At 41.0% G+C, this 22,294-nt stretch overlaps 2 protein-coding genes across 19 annotated transcripts in view; one reads left to right on the plus strand and one right to left on the minus strand.

Moving 5' to 3' along the window:
* The window catches only part of Ica1l (islet cell autoantigen 1 like), a 142,678-nt gene that overhangs the window by 17,562 nt on the left and 102,822 nt on the right, over positions 1 to 22,294 (plus strand). For 8 of the 18 annotated variants that reach the window (XM_087205880.1, XM_087205878.1, XM_087205875.1 and 5 more), the window contains exon 2: positions 20,612 to 20,664. The exons of 9 other annotated variants lie outside the window; for them this stretch is intronic. The gene's annotated coding sequence lies outside the window, so the exon portion shown is untranslated. Of the gene's footprint in view, positions 1 to 20,611; positions 20,665 to 20,742; positions 21,379 to 22,294 lie in introns of those variants that run through there. One more of the 18 variants, XM_087205872.1, reaches the window with a different exon arrangement.
* Fam117b (family with sequence similarity 117 member B) overlaps positions 257 to 22,294 on the minus strand; it is a 204,117-nt gene continuing 182,079 nt past the window's right edge. Inside the window, exon 8 of the mRNA XM_087205833.1 lies at positions 257 to 355. Coding sequence (XP_087061959.1) covers positions 280 to 355 — 76 coding nt within the window. The 3' untranslated portion in view covers positions 257 to 279. The remainder of the gene's footprint in view (positions 356 to 22,294) is intronic.

Genomic DNA, 22,294 nt, shown 5'->3' on the forward strand with positions numbered 1-22,294 from the left:
ACTGCGGGCTGGATTTGGGTTCGCTATGTATTCTAGATTGGCCTTGAACTCACTGCAATCCTCCTGCCTCAGCTTCCCAAGTGCTGGGGTTACAGGTGTGTGCCACCCCGCCTGATGGTTTTGCCTCCTTTTGAGGATTTCATGGAAATGTGACATTGCATTGTCATTAAACAGATTCATTGCTTGCACTGCTACAGCCTTATTCGGATGGTACTTTTCTCAAAATCACTGTTTGCACCATTTTACACATTCTAGTCTCATTTGAAGTGAGGGATTCCTTCACCTTTTTTCTCCTTTTTCTCTCCAGAAGAGATCTCCATAACCTCTTGATGTTGGGAGATGATCACCCCAAATCCTGTAGAGAGAGCCGGGGGAGGGGAGAGAAAGGAAGGGGAGAGGAGAGGAGAGACACCATTGGCTCAATTATGATGTGACGTTCAGTGTCACATACTAATATTGCAAGACATCACTTGTTTACCAAGTTAAAATTTATTAAAAATGTTTGCTCATCTTGCAGATCACTTGTAGATTGCAATCCAAGGTTTTACTGGATATAGATTTAATGCAATCCCAATCAAAATATCAATAACATTCCTCACAGAACTAGAGAAAACAATATTAAAATTCATATGGAACCAGAGGAGACCTAGAACAGCAAAGCAGTCTTGGGCAACAACAGCAAAACAGGAATTATTTGCAATTGTATTGCATACAATCCCAGATTTCAAGTTATAGTACAAAGCTACAGTGATAAAAATAGCATGGTACTGGCATAAAAACAAGCATGTGTATCAATGGAAGAGAAAGGAAGGAGCATCTTCATAGAAAGTTGGAGCTGGTTGGCTGAGTGGCTAAGAGAGACTGGGTTGAAGATAAATCAGAAAACAAACAAAACAACAACAACAACAATAAAAAAAAAATTAAAAAAAAAGAAATCAGGGCCTTGATTCCCCTCAGTGCCTAGTCCAGTCTATCTTTATGAGTTACCATAGGATTAAGCATCTGTGATGTGAATTCTTTCATTCTTTTGGTGATGTATTTTGTATCTTTCCTGTTTCTCAATAATGTTCATACAGGGCCCTGGATTTGGCTCAGTGGTGACGCTACCTACCTCGAAAGTGCAAGGTCCAGAGTTTGATCCCCCATACCAAAAAAAAAAATATGTTCATACAAAAAAAGCAGCAGCAGAAACAACCTCAGACAAATTCAACTATCTGATCTCTTTTTTTTTTTTTTTTTTTGGTACCGGGGATCAAACTCGGGTCCTTGCGCTTGCACAGCAGACGTGGAAACCACTGAGCTAAATCCCGAGCCCTCAACTATCTGATCTTTAACAAAGAGGCATAAAGCATATGCTGGAGGGAAGATAATCTCTAATAAATGGTGCTGAGAAAACTGGGGAAATGGGTTTTTCAGGGAAGTATGAGGAAAAGAAAACCAGTGTGCTCTTTCTTGGTTTGAGTCTATAGACTCAATCAGTTCCTGCGGATAAAATCAGTTGTCTGAATGACCACATAGGACGCAGTGATTTAAGACATGTTCCCAACTACCTGAAAGGGGAGCCATGGCATCAGGTAGGTCTGTTGTAGATAGGTAAGTTAATTAGATATCTTGTAGGCAGAGAGGGCTGGCCCTTGAGGAGCCAATTTGAAGGACAATCAAGACACATTCAGTGAAGGCCAGCATTGCAAAGGAAGAGAAACTACTACACCCACATGCTTCCCCTAGGGATGAATAGCAATGATTGATATTCCAAATAGGTATCACCTGGGTAGGGAACCAAGATCTTAACCCACCTCTTCCAGGAAAAATTTCTGACCCATCTCCTACTGAAAATCCTTGTATGTTTGCTACGTCTTTTGCTTTGCCATTGTATCCACATTTAATCAATATCACCTAGGTGACTATACTTGCAATCTTACTGGTTGATGATAGTTTTGTCCCACCTCATGTCCACCTTGTGGTTTCTCACTGGACCAATATTATCTAAGTGACTGTACTTGCAGTCTTACTAGTTGACTATAGTTTTGTCCAACCTTGAACCTGATTCACCTCCTGGCTTTGCTTCATAAAAACACCTTTGAGAAGCAGGTGGGTGGGCAACCCACTTTTCAGTTCCCCTTCTGTTTCTGTTAGACGGAAGCTATCTTTCTCTCAGTAAATTTTTTCTACTGTTAACCTCTGTTTTTCCTAGAATTCATTTTCTGATTTTAGACAATGCAAACTCTCATTTCAGATATCTAGCAGGTCTGGGAGTTGCATCCATTCCCCCTATATCGGGTTTAGCTTATGTCTTTCAGTTTTGAGAGTGAATAAGGTGGCCCAGAAAGTGAATGAGGTAGGAAGAGATTAAAAGAAGACAAAAGGATTAAAAGAGCAGTTTAGGGGCCGGGGATTTAGCTCAATGGTTTCGCCACCTGCTGAGCAAGCGAAAGGACCAGAGTTTGATCCCCAGTACAAAAAAAAAAGAGCAGTTTAGAGGATCTCCTTTTAACTAAATAAAGTGTTTAGGACCCAAAGATATGCATGGTTTTAGGGAGATTGCTCCACTGTGCTTATGTCAGCAGTATGAAAAACTTAGCTCAATACATTGGATGGGTTCCTCCTGATTTGTGTCTCCCTGGTGAGAAAATTTTAGTTTCATTGGACCCAGGAACAGTGTGTGTTGACTTGAAGGAATACCTAATGAGGCTGCTGTTTATCAGAGAATGTTCCTCTCATTACTTCTTTTCATTTCTAGAGAGATTCAGTGCCTCTTCCCATTTCTGCTTAGAGGGAGCCAGTGCCTCTTATCTTCAGTGCTTTTATTGCAGATAGGTAAATTAATTAGATATCTTGTAGGCAGTTAGGGCCAGCCCATGAGGAGCCAACGTGGAGACAGTCAAGGAGGCAACATGGAGGACAGTGAAGATACATTCTTTGAAGGCCAGCATTGTAAAAGGAGAGAAACTACCACACCCATGTAGAATAAATAGCAATGATTGATAATCTAAATAGGATCAGTCACCTGGGTGGGGGACCAAGGTCTTAACCCAGCCTTTCCAGGAAATATCCCTGACCCCCTCTTACTGAAAATCCTTGTATGCTTGCTACGTGATTTGCTCCCCCATTTGACCCTCATTTAATCAATATTACCTGGTGACTATACCTGTAATCTTATTGGTTGGTCATGGTTTTGTCCCACCTCATGCTTACCTTGTAAATTTCCATTGGGTCTTATAGTTTTGTCCCACTTTGTACCCGCCTCACCACATGGCTTTGCTGTATAAAACATTTTGAAAAGTAGGGTGGGCAGGCAACCCACTTTCCGGTCCCCCTTCTGTCTCTTAGAAGTCCCCTCAGAGGAAGAGGGGAATGCTTCAATCCAGCCTGTAAAATACTTTATCTTTTAGTGTGAGGGGATGTGTGTGAAGTCTGTCTGCCAATTTTCACCAGGCAGGGTACCACGTGATTGATGAAGGGAAAAAGTTTTGGGGTGGAGGCCACCTTGTAGAGAGGTCACAGAGCAGATAGGACATTCCTGGGTTATCTGCTGGATGTATGTGATCAGGGAAGGGTGATGCATTGAGGTTCGAATCAGGTGAAGGAGGGGTATCTGGCCAATATGTAGGGCATTGTGAATGTCAGGATGGTGACAGCCTGGGAATTTGGGAGGATGTGGCAACCCTGGAAGAGAGGCCAGTCTCCAGATTGGGAGGTGCCTTGCTGGAGCCACCTTTGTTTTTCCTGTGTGTCATAATGAGGAGTAATGGGCAGGATTGCCAGTAGCTGGGTAGCTGGTGGGGGGTTGGAGGGCAGCCTTTTGTGCTTCCAGGTCAGCCTTGTTGTTACCCAATGCTATGGGATCATTGGAAGATTGATGTCCCTTGCAATGGATGACACCAACACAGGTAGGAAGTTTGGCTGCCTTGAGGAGCTGTAAGACCAATGGCCTATTGGTGATGGGAGAACCTCTGGTGGAAAAAAACCCCTCTTTCTTGCCAGATTGTTGAATGTGAGTGAAGGATTTGGAAGGTGTATTTTGAGTCAGTGTCTATGTTGGCTGTTTTAGAGGCTGCTAAGGTAAGAGGCCTGGTGAGAGCTATGAGTTCTGCCTTTTGGGAGGTGGTACCTGGCAGGAGGGGATGGGCCTTGATCACCTTATTTGAAGAGACAATGGTGTACCCCGCTTGTCATGGGCCAGAGGAAGGGGTAAGGGAACTGCTGTCTATGAACCAGGTGTAATCTGGGTTAGAAACGACAGTGGGTGTGACATGTGGGAGTGAATGGAGAAGGTGATCAGGGGCCTCTGTGAAGGAGTGAGAAAGATCATGTTTGGGATCTGGTAATAGAGAGTCAGGGTTGAGTGGTAGGCAGGATTGTAGAGAAAAGTGGGGATTTTTGATGAATGTGGCCGGAAGAGCTGGAGGTGGGAAGGAGAGATATTTGAGAGGGCCCTGTGAGTCAGGAGATCTTGGAGATGATGTGGGGACCTGATGACAGTGGGCTGGCCGAAAGTAAGTTTGGTGCTTTCCTGTGCTAGGAGGGCAGCCGATGCCTGTGCCTGAAGGCAAGCAGGTCAGTCCCGAGCTGTAAGATCCATCTGTTTGGAAAGCTGGGCTACTAGTATGGAGGGACCCTTATCCTGTCCTAGCACTCCAAGGGTAGTCCCCTGTCTCTCGGAGACATACAGGAGGAAAGGGCGACTGAGGTTAGGGAGAGAGAGCAGGGGCTGATAAGAGCATGGTTTTCAGAGCTTTGAATGAGGCATTTAGGTGTCTAGGGGTTCTAGAAGGTCACCCTTGGCAGCCTCATAAAAAGGCTTGGCCAAAAGGCCAAAACTGGGGATCCACAGATGAAGTTAACAAGCCAGCCCAAGAAAGGAAGGAATTTCAGCTTTGGAGACGAGAACAGGGAGGTCTTCTATGAGCTTTTTCCTATTTATTGTGATTTCCTGTTTGTCGGGGGAGAGAGAAACCCCAAGGTAGGTGACTAAAGGTTGGAAGAGCTGGACCTTGTTGGGAGAGACTCGATACCCAGGTGTGGCCAGGAAATTTAGGATAAGAACAGTGTGGGCCTGTGAGTCTTGTAAGGTTGGGGTGCACCTTTTTTTTTTGGCACCGGGGATCAAACTCAGGACCTTGCATATGTGAGGCAGGTGGTGGAACCACTGAGCTAAATCCCCGGCCCTGACCATCAACATATTGAAGCAGGGTAGAAGGTGAGAGAGAGAGATTAGAGGCAAGGGCCTGACCAAAGAAGTGGGGACTGTCCCAGAAGCCCTGGGGAAGGGCAGTCCAGGTGTATTGTTGGGAGTGATGGGTATCTGGGTCTGTCCAAGTGAAAGCTAAGAGGTCTTAGGAGTTGGGGTGTAGAGGAGTAGTGAAGAAGGCATCCTTGAGATCAACAACAGTGAAATGGGTTGTGTCAGAAAGGATATGGGAGAGAAGGGTCTAGGGGTTAGGGACAACTGGTTGTATAGAATGGTGGCATTGATGGCACACAAATCTTCAACAAGGCAGTAAGAACCATTGGGTTTGATTATAGGAAGGATGGGGGTGTTATAGGGTGAATTTGTGGGATGGAGGAGGCCCTTTTAGAGAAGGTCTTGGATGAGGGGCTTGAGTCCCTGTAAATGTTTAAGCACTATGGGGTATTGGGAAATGCTGGGGAGAAGGGATTGGGGGATGATGGGTGGTGAGTGAGGGTTGAGTGAGGCCCCAGACTTTGGGGTCAACCAAAGAAGGAGGCGGGGAGAGGAGAGGTCAGGGAAGAGTCTGGTGCAGCTTGTAATAAGAGTAAATTAGCCAGTGCAGAGGAAGCCGGGTAGAGAGTGATGGCAGCCTTAAATTTACTTAAAATGTCTCACCCAAGGAGAGGCACAGGGCATGTTGGGAGAATCAGGAAGGCATGGGTAAAGAAGGTGCTGTGGAAAGAGCAGGCCAGAGGGCCCATTATAACCAGTCTGGTGGGAACCCCATTAACACCTACTATGAGAGTGTGTGCGGGAAAGGTCTGTCCTGAGAAATGAGGTAAGGCTGAATATGTGGCCCCTGTGACCAGTAGGAATGAGATAGGCTTACCTCAGATGTGGATCGTTACCCTGGGTTTGAGATGGGTGATCTGCATGGGGGCCAGCGTCCCTGGGCACTGTCAATCTTCAGTGGCCAGTCCTAGGAACTCTGGCAAAGTAGGCCCTTGCTGTGGAGGTGGGGGAAGAGTTGTCCCCTTTCCTCTCTGGCAAAGGGGGCGATCGATCTTGCAATGGCCCTCCTGTTTGCAGGCGGGGCAAGGGCTGGGGATTGGACCTAGGATTGGAGCAGGTTTTAGCCTAGTGGCTGGCTTGGTTGCATTTAAAGCAAGGCCCAGGGGGTACCCCAGAAGAAAGCTTGTTTGTGGCCCTCTTAGGCGTTGAGCCTTGTAGGCCATTTGCTAGCACCTGATATTTAGCCTAATCTCGGAGGGCCTTTTCTTGTTTTTCTTGTTCTTCTCAGTTATGGTAGAACTTAAAGGCCACATTGAGGAGGTCTCTCTGGCTAGCTTGAGGGCCTTCCTCAACCTTTTTAAGTTTTTTTTCTGATATCTGGGGCTGATTGAGATATAAAATGGTGTTCATGATGATCATGCCAACCTGAGAGGTTGGTGTCGATTTTGGTGTATTTCTGAAGGGCCTCAGTGAGGTGTGAAAGAAATTGTGCCAGATTTTCTTCTGGGCTTTGGGTTATCTACCAGATTTTATCAAAGTTAACTGACTTGTGGGCTGTCTTTTTTTTTTTTTTTTGGTACCAGGGATTAAACTTGGGTCCTTGTGCTTGTGAGGCAGGCAGCAGAACCACTGAGCTAAATCCCTGGCCCTATGGGCTGTCTTTTTAAGACCCTCGAGGAGGCAGAGGATCATGTGATTTCTGTGACCTCCATCTGACTGACCTAACTGATATTCTCATTGGGGGTCCTCCCAGGGGACATCCTGTGCTCCAACTGGCTTGGTATTATCTGCAGCATGGAATTCATCTGCTGCCTCCTGGGCTGCTCTTCAAACTCTCTCCTTATCCTTGGGAGGAAGAGTAGAAGTTAGTATAATACAGATATCATGCCAAATGAGATCATAGGATTGTGTTAGGTAATGAAATTCCTTGATGTATGAATCGGGATTAGAAGAGAAAGACCCAAGATGTTTTTCAACCTGAGAGAGATCAGCAAGGGAAAAAGGAACATGAACACTGACAATCCCCTCAGTACCCACAACCTCTCAAAGGGGCATCTGCGAGGCTGGAGGAGCAGGGAGAGTGAGGTATCAGGAGCAGGTGTGTGGTGGAGAAGTTGTGGGACTGGGCAGCTTTGAGAGTGGTGAGTGAGATCCCTTTGGGGAGGGAGAGCTCAAGGAAGGACTAATGGCACTGAGGAAGAGGAGGCAGAGGGGTTGTAGGGTGGAGCGAAAGGGGGATGGTCTCTGGATCGAAGGAGGACATATCTGGCTCTTGGCAGGGGTCAGGAGTGGTGGGAGACATTTCGTGGGCCAGGAGAATCTGAGAGTTGGCACAAGATTGACAGAGAGAAGGATGAGTGTGGTGATAGGAGAATGCCTGGACGTAGGGGACATCAGACCACTTGCTGTTGCATTGACAAAAATTTGTAAAGATCCTACAGAATGTTCAGGTTGAATGTTCCACTTTCTGGCCAGTGGGAATCATTGTCTAATTTATATTGGAGCCAAGCCTGATTGCAGTAAAAGGTAAGGTGTTTAGGCTTGAGATCACCAAAGAGCCCGAGAGTTTTGAGATTAACTGGCAAACATCCCTGTGGTGTTGACCAGGGAGGTTTGGATTGTGTAGCTCCCATGGTGAGGGAGGGCTAGGCATAGAGGGTGAGTATCAGAAAGCTCCCAAGTAGAAGGGCAAAAGGGAGGAGTGTCCCCATCCCCTTTGACAATCTCTGGAGAGAGAGAACGAGAGGAACTGGGCTGATGGGGCATTCCCCAGGGGCGGTGGTCCTGGCCATGGGCTGAGAGGAGTCTGTCTGACCTAGCACTAGGATTTTTGAGAGAGGGACTGAGGACCCAAGAGAGGGAGGCTAATCTGAGTACTCATCCAGAGATTGGGGACCAGTGTGGGTGTGAGGTGGCAGCAACGGCAAAGGCCCCTGGTTGGGTGCTTGTCCAGCAGGGTCTGGGAAGGACAGACGAGAGGCCAATCAACCTTGACCAGCAGGGGATCATTGCAAAATCCCAATTGTAACCTTCCTGGGTTTTGGCACCAGAATGAAAGAAATTGATCTGAAATAGGAGCACCTGAGGTAAGACTTTATTGGGGAAAGGGCTGTCTCGAACAAGAGAGAGAGAAAGAGAGGGACTAACTGGGTGAGGTTTATAAAAGTTTATGGGCAGGAGAGCATCATGGGGGTTGAGGACTGATTGTATTGGTGAGGCGGGTGATGGAGTTTAAACTTATTGGAGGATAAGGATGGGCTGAGTAGCAGGGTTGGGTGGCAAGTTCAGTTTCACTTTCCTGGAGAGGATAAGTTTTGATTTTACCAAAACCACCCCGTTTATGAGAAATGGGCACCATTTTGAGTACCAGACCTCCCTGCGGCCATCTAACAGCCTTTACATTTATTAAACATATGAGAATAAAAGAAACATGCTCTGCAGAGTGAGTGCAGGCCAACTATAAGGAAGAAAAGATACACCCTGCAAACCACAGGGTGCCCCGATGAGTTACAGCTTGATGGTTCCCATCTTTTGTATCTTCCACTCTTCAGGGTTCTTCTCTTTAGGTCTAGACCGTCCTATCAAAAATCCACCCAAGTTCTTGTGAGAAGAATTGAAGGATAGCACTCTCTGATTGGTTCTAAGTGCAAGACTTTGGGAAATGTTCTGTGCATGTGTCCTGGAACTCTGTGACAGGTCATGCCCACTCCCCGAGCCAGTTTGCCACACCCTAATCTCAGGTTCAGTGTCTCTTGTGGCATAAAAAGAATTTTCAAGATGTATGCATAAGATATATAGAAAGATTAGATAGAAATTGAAAAGAACAAACTTAGGGATATTGTGTAGACCCTAAAGAGAGGCACATCATAGTCTGGGTCTGAGTATATTCATTGGGTATTTAGGGGTGGGAATCTGTAGAACTTGTGAATGTATGAAAATAAGGTATTCAGTTCACAGATGAAAAGTGAAATCTCTGTGGGAGAAGAGTAGGACTGATTTATAGATGACACCCATCAAAGGTGAAAAACTGATAGCCCACCCATGTGGAAAGGCCTATTTTACAGGTGAAAAGAGATAGTCTATTCAGAGGTTAAAGAAGTCATTTGCATAAAAGAGAATGGCCAAAGTCCATTTGTAGGTAAAAAGAAATTGCCCAGAGGGCCTGGAATGTAGCTCAGCAATACAGCTCCAAGTCCTGAGTTTGATCTCGATACAAAAAAGAAATTGCCCAGGCTTAATGTGTTTTTAGAAAAAAGAGAAAAAATATTTAAATTGGGCCTGTGTCCTGAAGATGCAGCTTTTATTTTTAAAATTATGGTTTTCCTTATCTCCTTTTTACCTATCTTTATTTCTTCTAACCTACATAAGCTGAAAACAGCTAACAGCTGGTGTAATGTTTGAATCCCCTTTTTATACCAAATTTAGCTCTCTATATATTATTAATCACTTTGCTTTTGGGTATACTTTTGTTACCATATGTGCCAAGCTTGTGGTCCAACAAAAGTTGAGGAATGAAGTCATGAACCAAACGAAGAGGTTAGGAGAGTTCACTGTCTATTCTTATTTTAATTCTTATCAATATGGCTAGTCACCCAACTCAATCTCTGACTCTTTCCCTAGCTAGCTGCATTACTTATAAGGCCAAGTCAAAGTAAGACCTGTGTTAATTTTTTTTTTTAACCTGTGTTAATTTTTTTTTAAGTAAATAAATAAATATTATATATATATATATATATATCAGTTTAAGCTTCTCAGAGGTCACTTTTGGACTATGTGAGGAGTCTCTCAACTCCTCTAGTTTCTTGCTTCACCAATGTGTAAGCCTTAAGAAGCCAAGAATATTTGAATTTATATTTAGGAACTGATGACTTAGATGTTATTATGAATATTTATAAGCATTAATCCAATTACTTATTTATTTTAACAATTACTTTAGGTTACTGTTATGATTTGTGTCTAGATGTCCCTGCAAAGCCTCATGCAGTCATAGGTGGAGCTTTTTCAGAGGTGCCAGGAGTGTATGATGCTGGGATTAATTCATGGTGCAATGCTAGGATCAAGGGCACTAGGATTAAGGGTATGAGGGCTACTTGCCCTAAGTAGTCTGGAGAAGAGATAAGGGATAGAAAGAAATGACTGTGTCCCTTGTACCTTGTACCTTCTGCCCACCATGAACTGTTTCTCCTCTTTGTTGCCTATCTGCCATGGCACCCTACCTTGCAGCCAGCTGATTATGGACTGAAACCTCTGCAAACTGTGAGCTAAATAAACTTTTCCCCCTTTAACTATGGGTGTTGGGTATTTTGTATCAGTAATGAGAGAAAAATAACTAAGATATTGAGTCATGAGAAAAAAAGCATAACATAGTTAACATTTATAAGCTATGTGTATATTATCTTTAACCAAGGAAAAACTGTTAAGTTATTGTACTCAGAAAACAATGAACATTGCATTTTTAAGAATACTTTTCAGGACAAATATTACCTTGATTGGCTAATAACCTGGACAAAAACATGACAATTTTAAAGACATCTTTACTCTTACCAACCAATTTAAATTAGCTCACTGCTAAGCAATGAGATCAAGAAGCATTTGGACTACATCATGAGTGTCTACTTATTTAAAAGCTAACTTAAGTAGAACTTTTGTAGGATGTAATATATCTGAAAGTTAACACATAGAAACATATTATAAACCATATGTAACCTTTATGTTATCAGACTTTAAGTTTTGTTTTTTTTTCTTTTTGAGACAGGGTCTTGCTATGTAGTTCAGGCTGGCCTTGAGCAAACATTGTAATCCTCCTGCCTGTGCCTCTTGAGTGCTAGGATTACAGGCATGCACCACCACAGCTAGCTCAAACTTAAAGTTTCTTATATGCAAGTTTTATGTAACCCTGCAGTTATTTTTTACATTCTAATGTTTTAGTTGAGTTTAGTTACCCTGGAATATCTATATAACCAGGTTTTTTTTATATAACCAGTTTTTATGGAAAGCTCTATCAGAATCTATGGGGGGGTATGAGCTCAAATAAACATTATTTTAAAAAATAAAGCATATGTCACTGTGGTATCATCCTTATAACTCAGGAATAAGAAGGACTACAGCTGAGTCAAATGGAACCTCGTTTTAATTTTTAATCATTAAGGGCTGGGGATTTAGCTCAGTGGTTCTGCCGCCTGCCTTGCAAGCTCAAGGTCCCGAGTTCGATCCCCAGTACTAAAAAAAATTTTTTTTAAATCATTAATTAAGTTACTCCAATGCATTAAAAAAATGCATAATCTTTATCCATTCATCAGGTGATGGGCATTTGGGCTATTTCCAAGTTTTAGTTTGTGCTGCTATGAACATGACTGTGCATTTATCACTATATTTGATGCTTTTAATTCTTTTTTTTTTTGGTACTGGGGATCAAACTCAGGATCTTACACTTTCGAGGCAGGTGGTGGCACCAGTGAGCTAAATCCTCAGCCCTGATAGTTTTAATTCTTTGGGGAAAATAACAAGGGGGATAGCTGAAGGGGTCAAATGAAGCCTCTAGTACTACTTTTTTGAGGAATCTCCACACTTATTTTCACAATGGTTGCACCAGTCTATACTCCCACCAACAGCAGACAAGGAGTCCCTTTTCCCCACACCCTTGCCAGCATTTGGTTTTTTGTTTGTTTTTAAATTAATTTTATTGGTACATTTTAGTTATACAATATAATGACATTCATCATTGAAGATTTGTACCTTTACATAATACATCTTAATTCTTATTTTTTCCCCATTCCTCCGCCCTCCCTTCAACCCCTCGTTCCCTCTCTATTTACAAAGACTTTGCTTCCATTTTTTCATTTTCTCATATTAATTCCATTCCCTTCTTTCCTTTCCCCTACTCCTCCCACTTCCCCTTCCCCTTTGCACCTTTTCTTCCTATTTCACATTGTTTATTATACATTTTGATCCTTATTTACACTTCCAGTTTTTCACACCAGAGAAACTATTTAGTATTTACACATGTTTCCTATTTATTTCACTTAAGAGTATGGCCTCAATGTGCAACCATTTAGCTATAAATGTCTCTAATTTCTCATTCTTTATGGCTGAGTAGTACTCCATTTTATAAAAAGAAAACCCATATCTTCTTTATCCAGTCTCCAGTTGATGGGCAGTTGGGCTGTTTCCAAGTTTTAGCTATTACAAACTGTGCCACTATGAATATGGGTGCATATATATTGCTGTAGTATGATTTTTTTTTTGGTACCGGGCATTGAACTCAGGACCCTGCCCTTGCAAGGCAGATGGCTGCGCCACTGAGCTAACTCCCTGGCCCTATGTAGTATGATTCTTTTAATTCTTTTGGGAAGATACCCAGCAGGGGAATAGCTGGGTCAAATGGGACTTCTAGTCCTAGTTCTTTGAGCTATCTCCATACTGATTTCCACGGTGGTTGCACCAGTCTACACTCCCAAGAGCAGTGAAGCAGGGTTCCTTTTTCCCCACAGACCCACCATCATTTGTTACTGGTTGATTTCATGATAGCAGCTATTCTTTCTAGGGTGAGGTTTAATCTCAGGGTTGTTTTCATTTGCATCTCTCTAAGGACCAGTGATGGTGAACATTTTTTCATATGTTTATTTGCTATTTCTACTTCTTTGAGAAATGTCTGTTCATCTCAGATGCCCATTTTTGGATTGGGTCTTTAAATTTGGGGGTCTGATTTTTTTCAGTTCTTTATATATTCTAGATAGTAGACCTTTATCTGAGCAACAGCTGGTAAAAAATTTTTGTCTCTTCACGCTCTTGGTGGTTTCTCTTGCTGTGCAGAAGCTTTTTAGTAAGAAGAGATCCCACTTGTTGATTGTTTGTGCTAGTTCATGTGCAACTAAGATTTAGTTCATGAAATCTTTTCCTACACCAATGTCTTCAAGAGTTCTACCTAGCCTCTCTTCCAGCTGGTTTAGTGTTTATGTTTTAATACTTAGATCTTTAATCCATTTTGATTTTAGTTTAGTGCATGGTGAGAGATATAGGTCTAATTTTAATCTTTGACAAGTTGAAACCCAATTTTTCTTGCACCATTTATTAAAGACCCTATCTTTCCTCCAGTGAGGGTGTTTGGCTCCTTTGTCGAAGATGAGGTGGCTGAGTGTGTCTGGAGTTGTTTTGGCATCTTGTAATCTGTTCCACTGGTCCTCAGGTCTGTTTCTTTGCTAGTACCATGCTGCTTTTATCCCAGTAGATTTGTAGTCTTGTTTCAAGTTGGGGATTGTGATACCCACTACGTTGTCTTTGTTGCCTAGAATTGCTTTTGCTATTCTAGGTCTCTTCTCGTTCCAAAAGAATTTTTGGACTGTTTTCTCAAGGTCCATGAAGTATGCTGCTGGGATTTCAATTGGGATTGCAGTGAATCTATATAGCAGTTTTGGAAGTATGGCCATTTTCACTACGTTGGTTCTTCTTACCCGGGAGCAAGGGATGTCTTTCCATTTTCTGATATCCTCTTCAATCTCTTTTTTCAGAGTGCTATAGTTTTCAGAGTAGAGGTCTTTGATTTCTTTCATTAGGTTGATTCCCAGGTTTTTAATTTTTTGGATGCTATTGTGAAGGGAGTTATTTCTCTAGTTCCTCTTTCAGTGAGTCTGTTGTTTGTGTACAGGAAGGCTAATTATTTTTGTGTGTTGACCTCATATCCAGCTACTCTACTGAATTTAGTTATGAAGTCTAGAAGACTTTTGGTGGCCTTCTTGGGGTCTTCTATATAGAGTATCATTTTGTCTGCAAATAATGACAATTTAACTTGTTTCCTATCTTTATTCCTTTTATTTCTTTCTCTCATTTAATTGCTATGGCTAATGTTTTCAAAACTATATTGAGTAGGAGTGATGATAGTAGACATCCTTGTCTTGTTTCTGATTTTAGTTTGAAGGATTCCAGTTTTGACCATTTAGTATGATATTGGCTGTTCGTTTTTCATATATGGCTTTTATCAGGTTGAGGTAGAGACCATCTATTCCAGTTTTTTGTAGGATTTTTATCATGAATGGCTGTTGGATTTTCTTGAATGATTTTTCTATTAAGATGTTTATATGGTTTTTGTCTTGGCTCTATTAATATAGTGTATTACATTTATTGATTTGTGTATGCTGAACCATCCCTTCATCCCTGGGATGAATCCCACTTGGTCAGGGTGTGTGATCTTTTTGATGATCTTGTGCATTCTATTTGCCAGTATCTTATTAAGGATTTTTGCATCTATGTTCATTAGTGAGATTGGCATATAGTTCTCTTTCTTGGTTGGGTCTTTCTCTGCTTTTGGGATCAAGGTGATGCTTGCTTCCAGGAATGAATTTGGGAGTATTGCTTCCCTTTCAGTTTCTTTGAACAGTTTAAACAGCAGTGGCAATAGTTCTCTAAATGTCTTGTAGAATTCAGCAGTGAAGCCATCAGGGCCTGGGCTTTTCTTAGTTGGTAAGTTTTTAATTATGTTTTCAATTTTGTTGATTGATATTGGGTTGTTTAGAATTTTTAGGTCTTCTTCATTCAACTTTGGTAATTCATACATATCTAGGACTCTGTCCATTTCTTTTTGTTGTTGTTGTTACCAGGGATCGAACTCAGGACCTTGTGCTTGCGAGGCAGGTGCCAGAACCACTGAGCTAAATCCCCAGCCCTTGCCTATTTCTTCTGTGTTTTCTATCTTATTGGCGTATAGGTTCTCAAAGTAGGAATTGATGATCCTCTGGATTTCTGCTGGGTTCGTTGTCATTTCACCCTTTTCATTCCTAATTGCATGGCTTGGGTCTTTTCTTTCCTTTTTTTGATAAGGTTGGCTAAGGGTTTGTCAATTTTGTTTATTCTTTTGAATAACCAATTCTTTGCTTCATTGATTTTTTTGTATCATTCTCTTAGTCTCCATTGCACTGATTTCTGCTGTAATCTTCATAATTTCCTCCTTTGTATGAGCTTTGGGTTTGTCCTGTTTTGTTTTTTTTTAATTTGAGCTTGCTCTGTTTTCCTGAGTATTCAATGCCTTGAGTTTCCCTTATAAGACTGCTTTCATTGTGTCCCACAGATTCTGATATATTGTATTGACATTGTCATTTAATTGTAGAAACTTTCTGATTTCTTCTTTAATTTCTTCTGTGACCCATTGGTTATTCAGAAGTGTGTTATTCAATTTCCACGTGTTTATGAAATTCTTGTGGCTTCTTTCTTTTTTTGTTGGTACCAGGGATTGAACTCAGGACCTTGTGCTTTCAAGGTAGGCAGCAGAACCACTGAGCTAAATCCCTGGCCCTTGTGGTTTCTTTTGCTGTTGATCTCCAGTTTCATCACACTATGGTCTGATAATATACAAGGGATAACCATCTTCTGGCTGGTGCCTGCCCCCCATGTAGCTGTTGTCTGAGAGAGCCTTTGGCTGGGGACTATGTACCCCAGTCCCTGGTATCTGAGCAGGCTTCTGGCTGGGGTCTGCACGCACTTACGGATGGAATCTGGGCAGGCCTCTGGCTGTTGCTTGTGTGCCTGTGCAGCTCTTTTCCAGGCAGTCCTTTGCCTGGGCCTATGTGTCCAAGCTGCTGGGGTCAGGGCGGGGCCCTGGCTGGGACCTGCCCACAACTGCGCCACTCTTGCCCACGCGGGCTTCTTGCTGGTATCTGAGTGCACTTACAGATGGAATCTCCACCAGCATTTGTTATTGGTTGATTTCTTGATTTCGTATATTTATTTGCCATTTCTACTTCACCTGAGAAGTATCTATTCATTTCAGATGCCTAATTTTGGATTGGGTCTTTACATTTGGGGGGCCGTTAATTTTTTTCAGTTCTTTATATATTCTACATATTAGTCTTTTGTCTGAGAAACAGCTGGCAGAATTTTTTTCCCATTCGGTTGGTAATCCCTTTACTCTGTTGGTGATTTCGTTTGCTGTGCAAAGGCTTTTTATGAGATTCCAGTTGTTGATTCTTTGTAATACTTCCCGTGCATTTGGGGTTTTGTTCATAAAGTCTTTGCCTACACTTATGTCTTCAAGAGCTCCACCTATTCTCTCTTCCAGCAAATTTAGTGTTTCTGTTTTAATATTTAGATCTTTGGTCCGTTTTGATTTTAGTTTAGTGCAAGATGAGAGACCTGGGTATAGTTTTCGTCTTTGATTTGTGGAAAGCCAGCACCATTTATTAAAGAAGCTACCTTTCTTCCATTGAAGGTGTTTGGCCCCTCTGTCAAAGATAAGGTGGCTGAGTGTGTTTGGAGTTGTTTCTGCATCTTATGTTCCACTTATCCTCGGGTCTGTTTTTGTTGTTGTTTTTCCAGTACCATGCTGTTTTTATCAGAGTAGCACTGCAGTATAATTTCATATCAGGGATTATGATGACCCCTACCTGGCCTTTCTTGCCCAGAATTGTTGCTATTCTAGGTCTCTTCTGGTTACAAATGAATTTTCAGATTGTTTTCTCCAGTTCTGTGAGGTATGCTATTGGTATTTAGAGTGGAATTGCATTAAATATGTGTAACAGTTTTGGAAGTGTGGCCATTTTCACTATTTTGGTTCTGCCTACCCAAAAACAAGGGATATCTTTCCATTTACTGATATCCTCCTTGATCTCCTTTTTCAGGGTACTGTAGTTTTCAATGTAAAGATCTTTTACTTCCGTTAAATTGATTCCTGAGTATTTCTTTCTTTTTTTTTTTTTTTTTGGTACTGGGGATCGAACTCAGATCCTTGCACTTGCACAGTAGGCGTTGAAACCACTGAGCTAAATCCCCGGCCCAAGTATTTCTTTTTTTAATGCTATTGTGAAAGGTGTTGTTTCCCCAATTTTGCTCTCAGTGAATTTGTTATTTATGTACAGGAATGCTATTGATTTCTTCTCCTTCTTCTTCTCCTTCTCCTTCTCCTTTTTTTTTTTTTTTCGGTACTGGGGATTGAACACATGACCTTGAGTTTGCAAGGCAGGCAGTGGCACCACTGAGCTAAATCCCTGCCTGCTATTGATTTTTGAGTATTGACTTTGTATCCTGCCATGCTGCCAAATTTGATTATTAAATCTAGGAATTTTTTGGTGGAGTTTTAGCATCTTCTCTGTAGAGTATTATGTCATCCACAAATAATGATAATTTACCTTCTTCCTTTCCATTCAAATTTCTTTTATTTCTTTCTCTTGTCTAATTGCTCTGGTTAATGTTTCCAAAACTGTACTGAATAGAAGTAATGAAAGTGGGCCTTTTTGTCTTTTTTCCTGATTTTAGAGTAAAAGCTTTCAGTCTTTGACCATTTAGTATGATGTTGGCTGTTGGCTTGTCATAGATGGCTTTTATCAGGTTGAGATAAGGATCTTCTATTTCAAGTTTTTTAGAATTTTTTTTCATGAATGGGCATTTCACTGTGTCAAATGCTTTTTCTGTGTCTCTTAATAAGATGATCGTGTGATTTTTGTCTTTTGCTCTATTAATAGGTGCATTACATTTATTGACATGCATGTGTGGAACCATCTCTGTATTCCTGGGATGAATCCTAGTTGGTGTATAATCTTCTTGATGATTTGCTACATTGTGCTTGCTATTATCTTATTTAGGATTTTTGCATCTATGTTCATTAGGGAGAGTGGCCTGTAGTTCTCTTTTTTGGTTGGATTCTTTCTCTGGTTTTAGTATCAGGGAAATGCTTGTAGTAGTGACTTTGGGAATATTGCTTCTCTTTCCATTTCATTAAAGAGTTTGAGGAGTAGTGGCATTAGATGTTCTTTAAATTTCTTGTAGAATTCAGCAGTCAGTCCATCAGGACCTGGGCTTTTCTTTGTTGGTATGTTTTTAATTACCTCTTTAATTTCATTGACTTTTTGAGTTATTTAGAATTTTTATATCTTCTTGATTCAGCTTTGGTAATTCATATGTATCTAGGAATCTTTCTGTTTCTTTTGTGTTTTCCATCATATTAGAATAAAGTTTCTCAAAATAGGTGTTGATGATCTTCTGGATTTCTGCAGGATCCACTGTGATTTTATCCTATTTATTCCAGATTGCATGGATTTGAGTCTTTCTTTTTTTTTGATAGGTTGGCTATGGGTTTATCCATTTTATTTAATTTTTCAAAAAACCAACTTTTCCATTTATTGGTTCTTTATATTGTTTTCTTAGTCTTCGTTGCATTAATTTCTCCTCTAATCTTTATAATTTCCTCACTCTTATGAGCTTTGTGCTTGATTTGCTCTTATTTTTCTAGAAGCTTGAGGTTTAACATTAGGTTGTTTCTTTGAGCTCATTCTGTTTTCCTGATGTGAACATTCACACTAAAAATCTCCCTCATAGGACTGCTTTCATAAGTTCTGGTATGTTGTATCAATATTATCATTTAATTGTAGAAATTGTCTAATTTTGTCCATGACTCACTGAGTTTTCAGGAGGCTGTTATTGAATTTCCATGTTTATGAAATTTTTGTGGTTTCTTTTGCAATTGATTTCCAATTTCATTGCACTATGGCCTGATAATATGTATGTGATAATTTCAGTTCCTTTGCATTTACTTTAGCATGTACTAAGAGCTAGTGTGTGGTCTATTTTTGACAATGTCCTGTGTACAGCTGAGAAGAATGTGTATTCTGGTGTTGTAGGGTGGAACACACTGTAGACATCTAATAAGTCCATTTATTCAAAAATTTGGTTCAGTTCTGATATTTCTTTGTAGATTTTTTTGTCTAGTTGATCTGCTTATTTGTGACAGTTGGATATTGAAGTCCCCCATTAGAATTGTATTAGTGGTGATTTGATTATTTTTTAAGTCCATTTGTTTTATACATTTGGGTGTGCTGGTATTTAGTGTGTGTGTGTGTGTGTGTATATATATATATATATTTTTTTTTTGGTACCGGGGATCAAACTCGGGTCCTTGCACTTGCGCAGCAGGCAGCGAAACCGCTGAGCTAAATCCCAGGCCCTAGTGCATATATATTTGTGATCATCTCTTTCTCTTGGATTGTTCCCTTAACAAGGATGTAGTGACCTTCTTTGTCTCTCTTGATCAGTCTTAGCTTGAAATCCACTTTGTGTGCAAATAGAGTAGCTACCCTTGATTTTTTGCCAGGTGCCTGTCACATGGAGTATTTTCCATCTTTTGACTTTCAGTCTATGAATTTTTTTTTTTTTTGTGCTGGGGATCAAACTCGGGACCTTGTACTTGTGAGGCAGGTCCCAGAAACACTGAGACATATCTTCGGCCCTATGAATTTCTTTTTGAATTAAATGTATTTCTTGTGTTCAGCCTATTGTTGGATCTTGCTTCTTATATCTTTTTTTTTTTTTTTGGTACCGGGGATTGAACTCAGGTCCTTCTGCTTGCGCAGCAGGCGGCGAAACCACTGAGCTAAATCCCCGGCCCAGGATCTTGCTTCTTGATACATTCTGACAGTCTGTTTCTTTTGATTGGTGAATTGATACCATTTACATTGATGGTTATAACTGATATGCATTGACATATGTTATTTTCCTGTTTTTTGGTCCCTTTCTTTTCCCTTTAATTACTTGCCTTGGCTAGTGGATTCATTCTATTGGTGTTCGTGGAGTTGTGGTCCTTGTTATCTCTTCCTCGAATGTCTTAGAGCACATTTTGGAATGCTGGTTTGGTGGTCATGAATTTCTTCAGGTGTTTTTTGTCATGAAGTAATCTATTTCTTCATCAATTTTGAAAGATAGTTTAGCAGCATGCATCAATATGGGTTGTAAGTTGTTTTCTTTTAGAGCTTGAAATACTTCACTCCAAGCTCTCCTTGACTTGAGAGTTTATGTTGAGTCTGCTTTGATTCTGAGGGTCTTTGTTTTATAGGCGATTTGCTTCTTTTCTCTAACAGCTTTTAACATTCTGTTCTTGTGTTGAATTTCTGGAATCTTGACTATTATATGCCTTGGTGTAAATTCTTTTTGATCATGGATAATTGGAATTCTATATGCCTCATTTATGTGAATGTCACATTCTTTTTCCATGCTTGGGAGTTTTCTGCCTTTACTTCTGATTACAGGTTTTTTATGTCATTTGCACTATCCCTGCTTTTTCATTGACTCCAGTAAATCTTGTTATTCTTCTTTGCATCATCTAGCAGCTGTTGGATTGATTTTTCATGGTCCCTTGCTATTTTTAAGAAACTTTCTTTTCATGATCATTAACCATAACCCTGTATTGTAGATCTGACATTCTTTCCTCACATTCACTCATTCTTTTATGTATACTTTCAATAGAATTTTTAATCCCCTAGATATCTGTTTGAATCTGTTTCATGACTTCCATTTCTTTCCTATGTTGGGCATTCATGATTTCCATCAATTTCCTAGGCTTCTGTATTTTAAAAAATCTGTATCTGCTCTAGAGTCACTAACCATATTCTTCATTAGAGTCATCATCTCTGTGTTTATCTGAGAAATTATTTCTCATTTGATTTTTTCTAGAACCCCATTCATCTCCTTTGTTACTTCTGCTGTTATTACTTCAGATTTTCCAGGTGAGTGGCTTTTGAATTATTCCACCTCATTGCCCCCTGGCTTTGCCCTTGGAGAGCTGGAAGTCTGCCATTGCATCTTGCTTCCATGTGTTCTCACTTTCTATTTTTTTTAACCTTAAATCCTGCATTGATGCTTGTAAATTGCTTATAGTAGGTAGTTTTATTGCTACTATTGAGAACTCTTAGGAAATGACTACCTCTTAGAGATGTCTTCCAGGTGTAGCTGGCTTTCGGGTTTTGAGTCTGTTCCAAGATCCTCCCTCTTCCATTTATTGGGGATGAGAAGTTGCTGCTATTTGGCCTAGCCCTTGCTTCTTAGGCTCTGGCCTGTAGTATTGTTTATGACCCTGAGACAATCTCAGTATTGGCATACAAGGAAGAACAACTGATTAGAACAATTATGTCATCTTGGCTAAAGTAGTACATAATAACAATAGCAACAAGCATAGCCTAGAAAAATAACAAACTGTGATAACTATTAATTTCCTACCTTTAACTGTATGAACAAGATTTGTAGTTATGTAACAAAATCTAAAACAGACAAGAAATTATATACAGTAAATATCCCCTCAATATGGTGATTTTATCCTCAGGGGAGAAAATTTAAATGGGTTTAGAGGAAAAACAGAAGAAGGAGAAGAGATTTAGATTAGAAGCAAGACTGTAAGAGAAAGGAAGATTATACAAGCTTTGGGAAACTGGTGAAGAATACAGGTAGGAAAGAAAGAAGAAATAGAACAGAACAAAACAACAACAAAAAAACTAGAGACAGTGTGCACGCTCATATTAAAAAAAACAAACAGGGCTGGGGATTTAGCTCAGTGGTGCCACCGCCTGCCTCACAAGTGCAAGGTCCTAAATGTGATCCCCAGTACCAAAAAAACCAAAACAAAACCAAGAACAAACAATGAAGACAAAGATAAAAGAAAAAAAGGAAGACAGAAAAGAAAAAAGTCTACTTCAGGGCATGTCTCTGCTGTCACTGGTAGACAGAGTGGGGAGAGAGAACCCAGATCCATGTTAATTGATCTCAGCAAAACAGCTGTAGGATTACAGTGTTGTGATGGATAATCTCAGCAAGCTTGTATCTTTAGTCCCACTGAAGTTTATGCTGCTTCTGGTTTCTGACTGTGAGGCTGGGACCCAAGTTGTTCAGCCTGCAACATTCTGCCTCCTGCCCAGATGAACTCTGCTCCCTGCTGGCTTGGAGTCAGCTTCTTGCTGGTTTGAACTCAGCTTCCTGACCCCCTGCTGGCTTGATTTTGGCTCCCTGACTGCCTACCAGCTTGAACTCATCTGTGCCTCTGCCTGATACTGGTAGTTGCTAGATAGACCCAACCTGCAGCTGCTCTGAGTTCTGAGTTCCGTTGGCCCCTTTCCAAAATGGTAACCAGCCAATTACCCTCTCTTGGGAGACATCTGAACTGGGATAACTCATCAGCTTCTGCAGTCTACAGCGTCCACTGCTCCATTCCACTGGGGCATTTCTCTGTGGAGGCCTCTAGGGTAACCAGTAGTCACCGTGCCTCTGCAGGTTTGAGCTACCCCTCCTATACCATGAGCTGGGACTCAGGAAGAAGGCACTGAGTGCCACCTCCCTCTTCTGTATTGAAGTCCCTCTCTTTACTCT

Source organism: Heterocephalus glaber, unplaced genomic scaffold, assembly GCF_053883595.1.
Source record: "Heterocephalus glaber isolate CG9 unplaced genomic scaffold, H.glaber_assembly_v1.0 deba00000621, whole genome shotgun sequence".
NCBI classification, from domain to species: Eukaryota; Metazoa; Chordata; class Mammalia; order Rodentia; family Bathyergidae; genus Heterocephalus; species Heterocephalus glaber.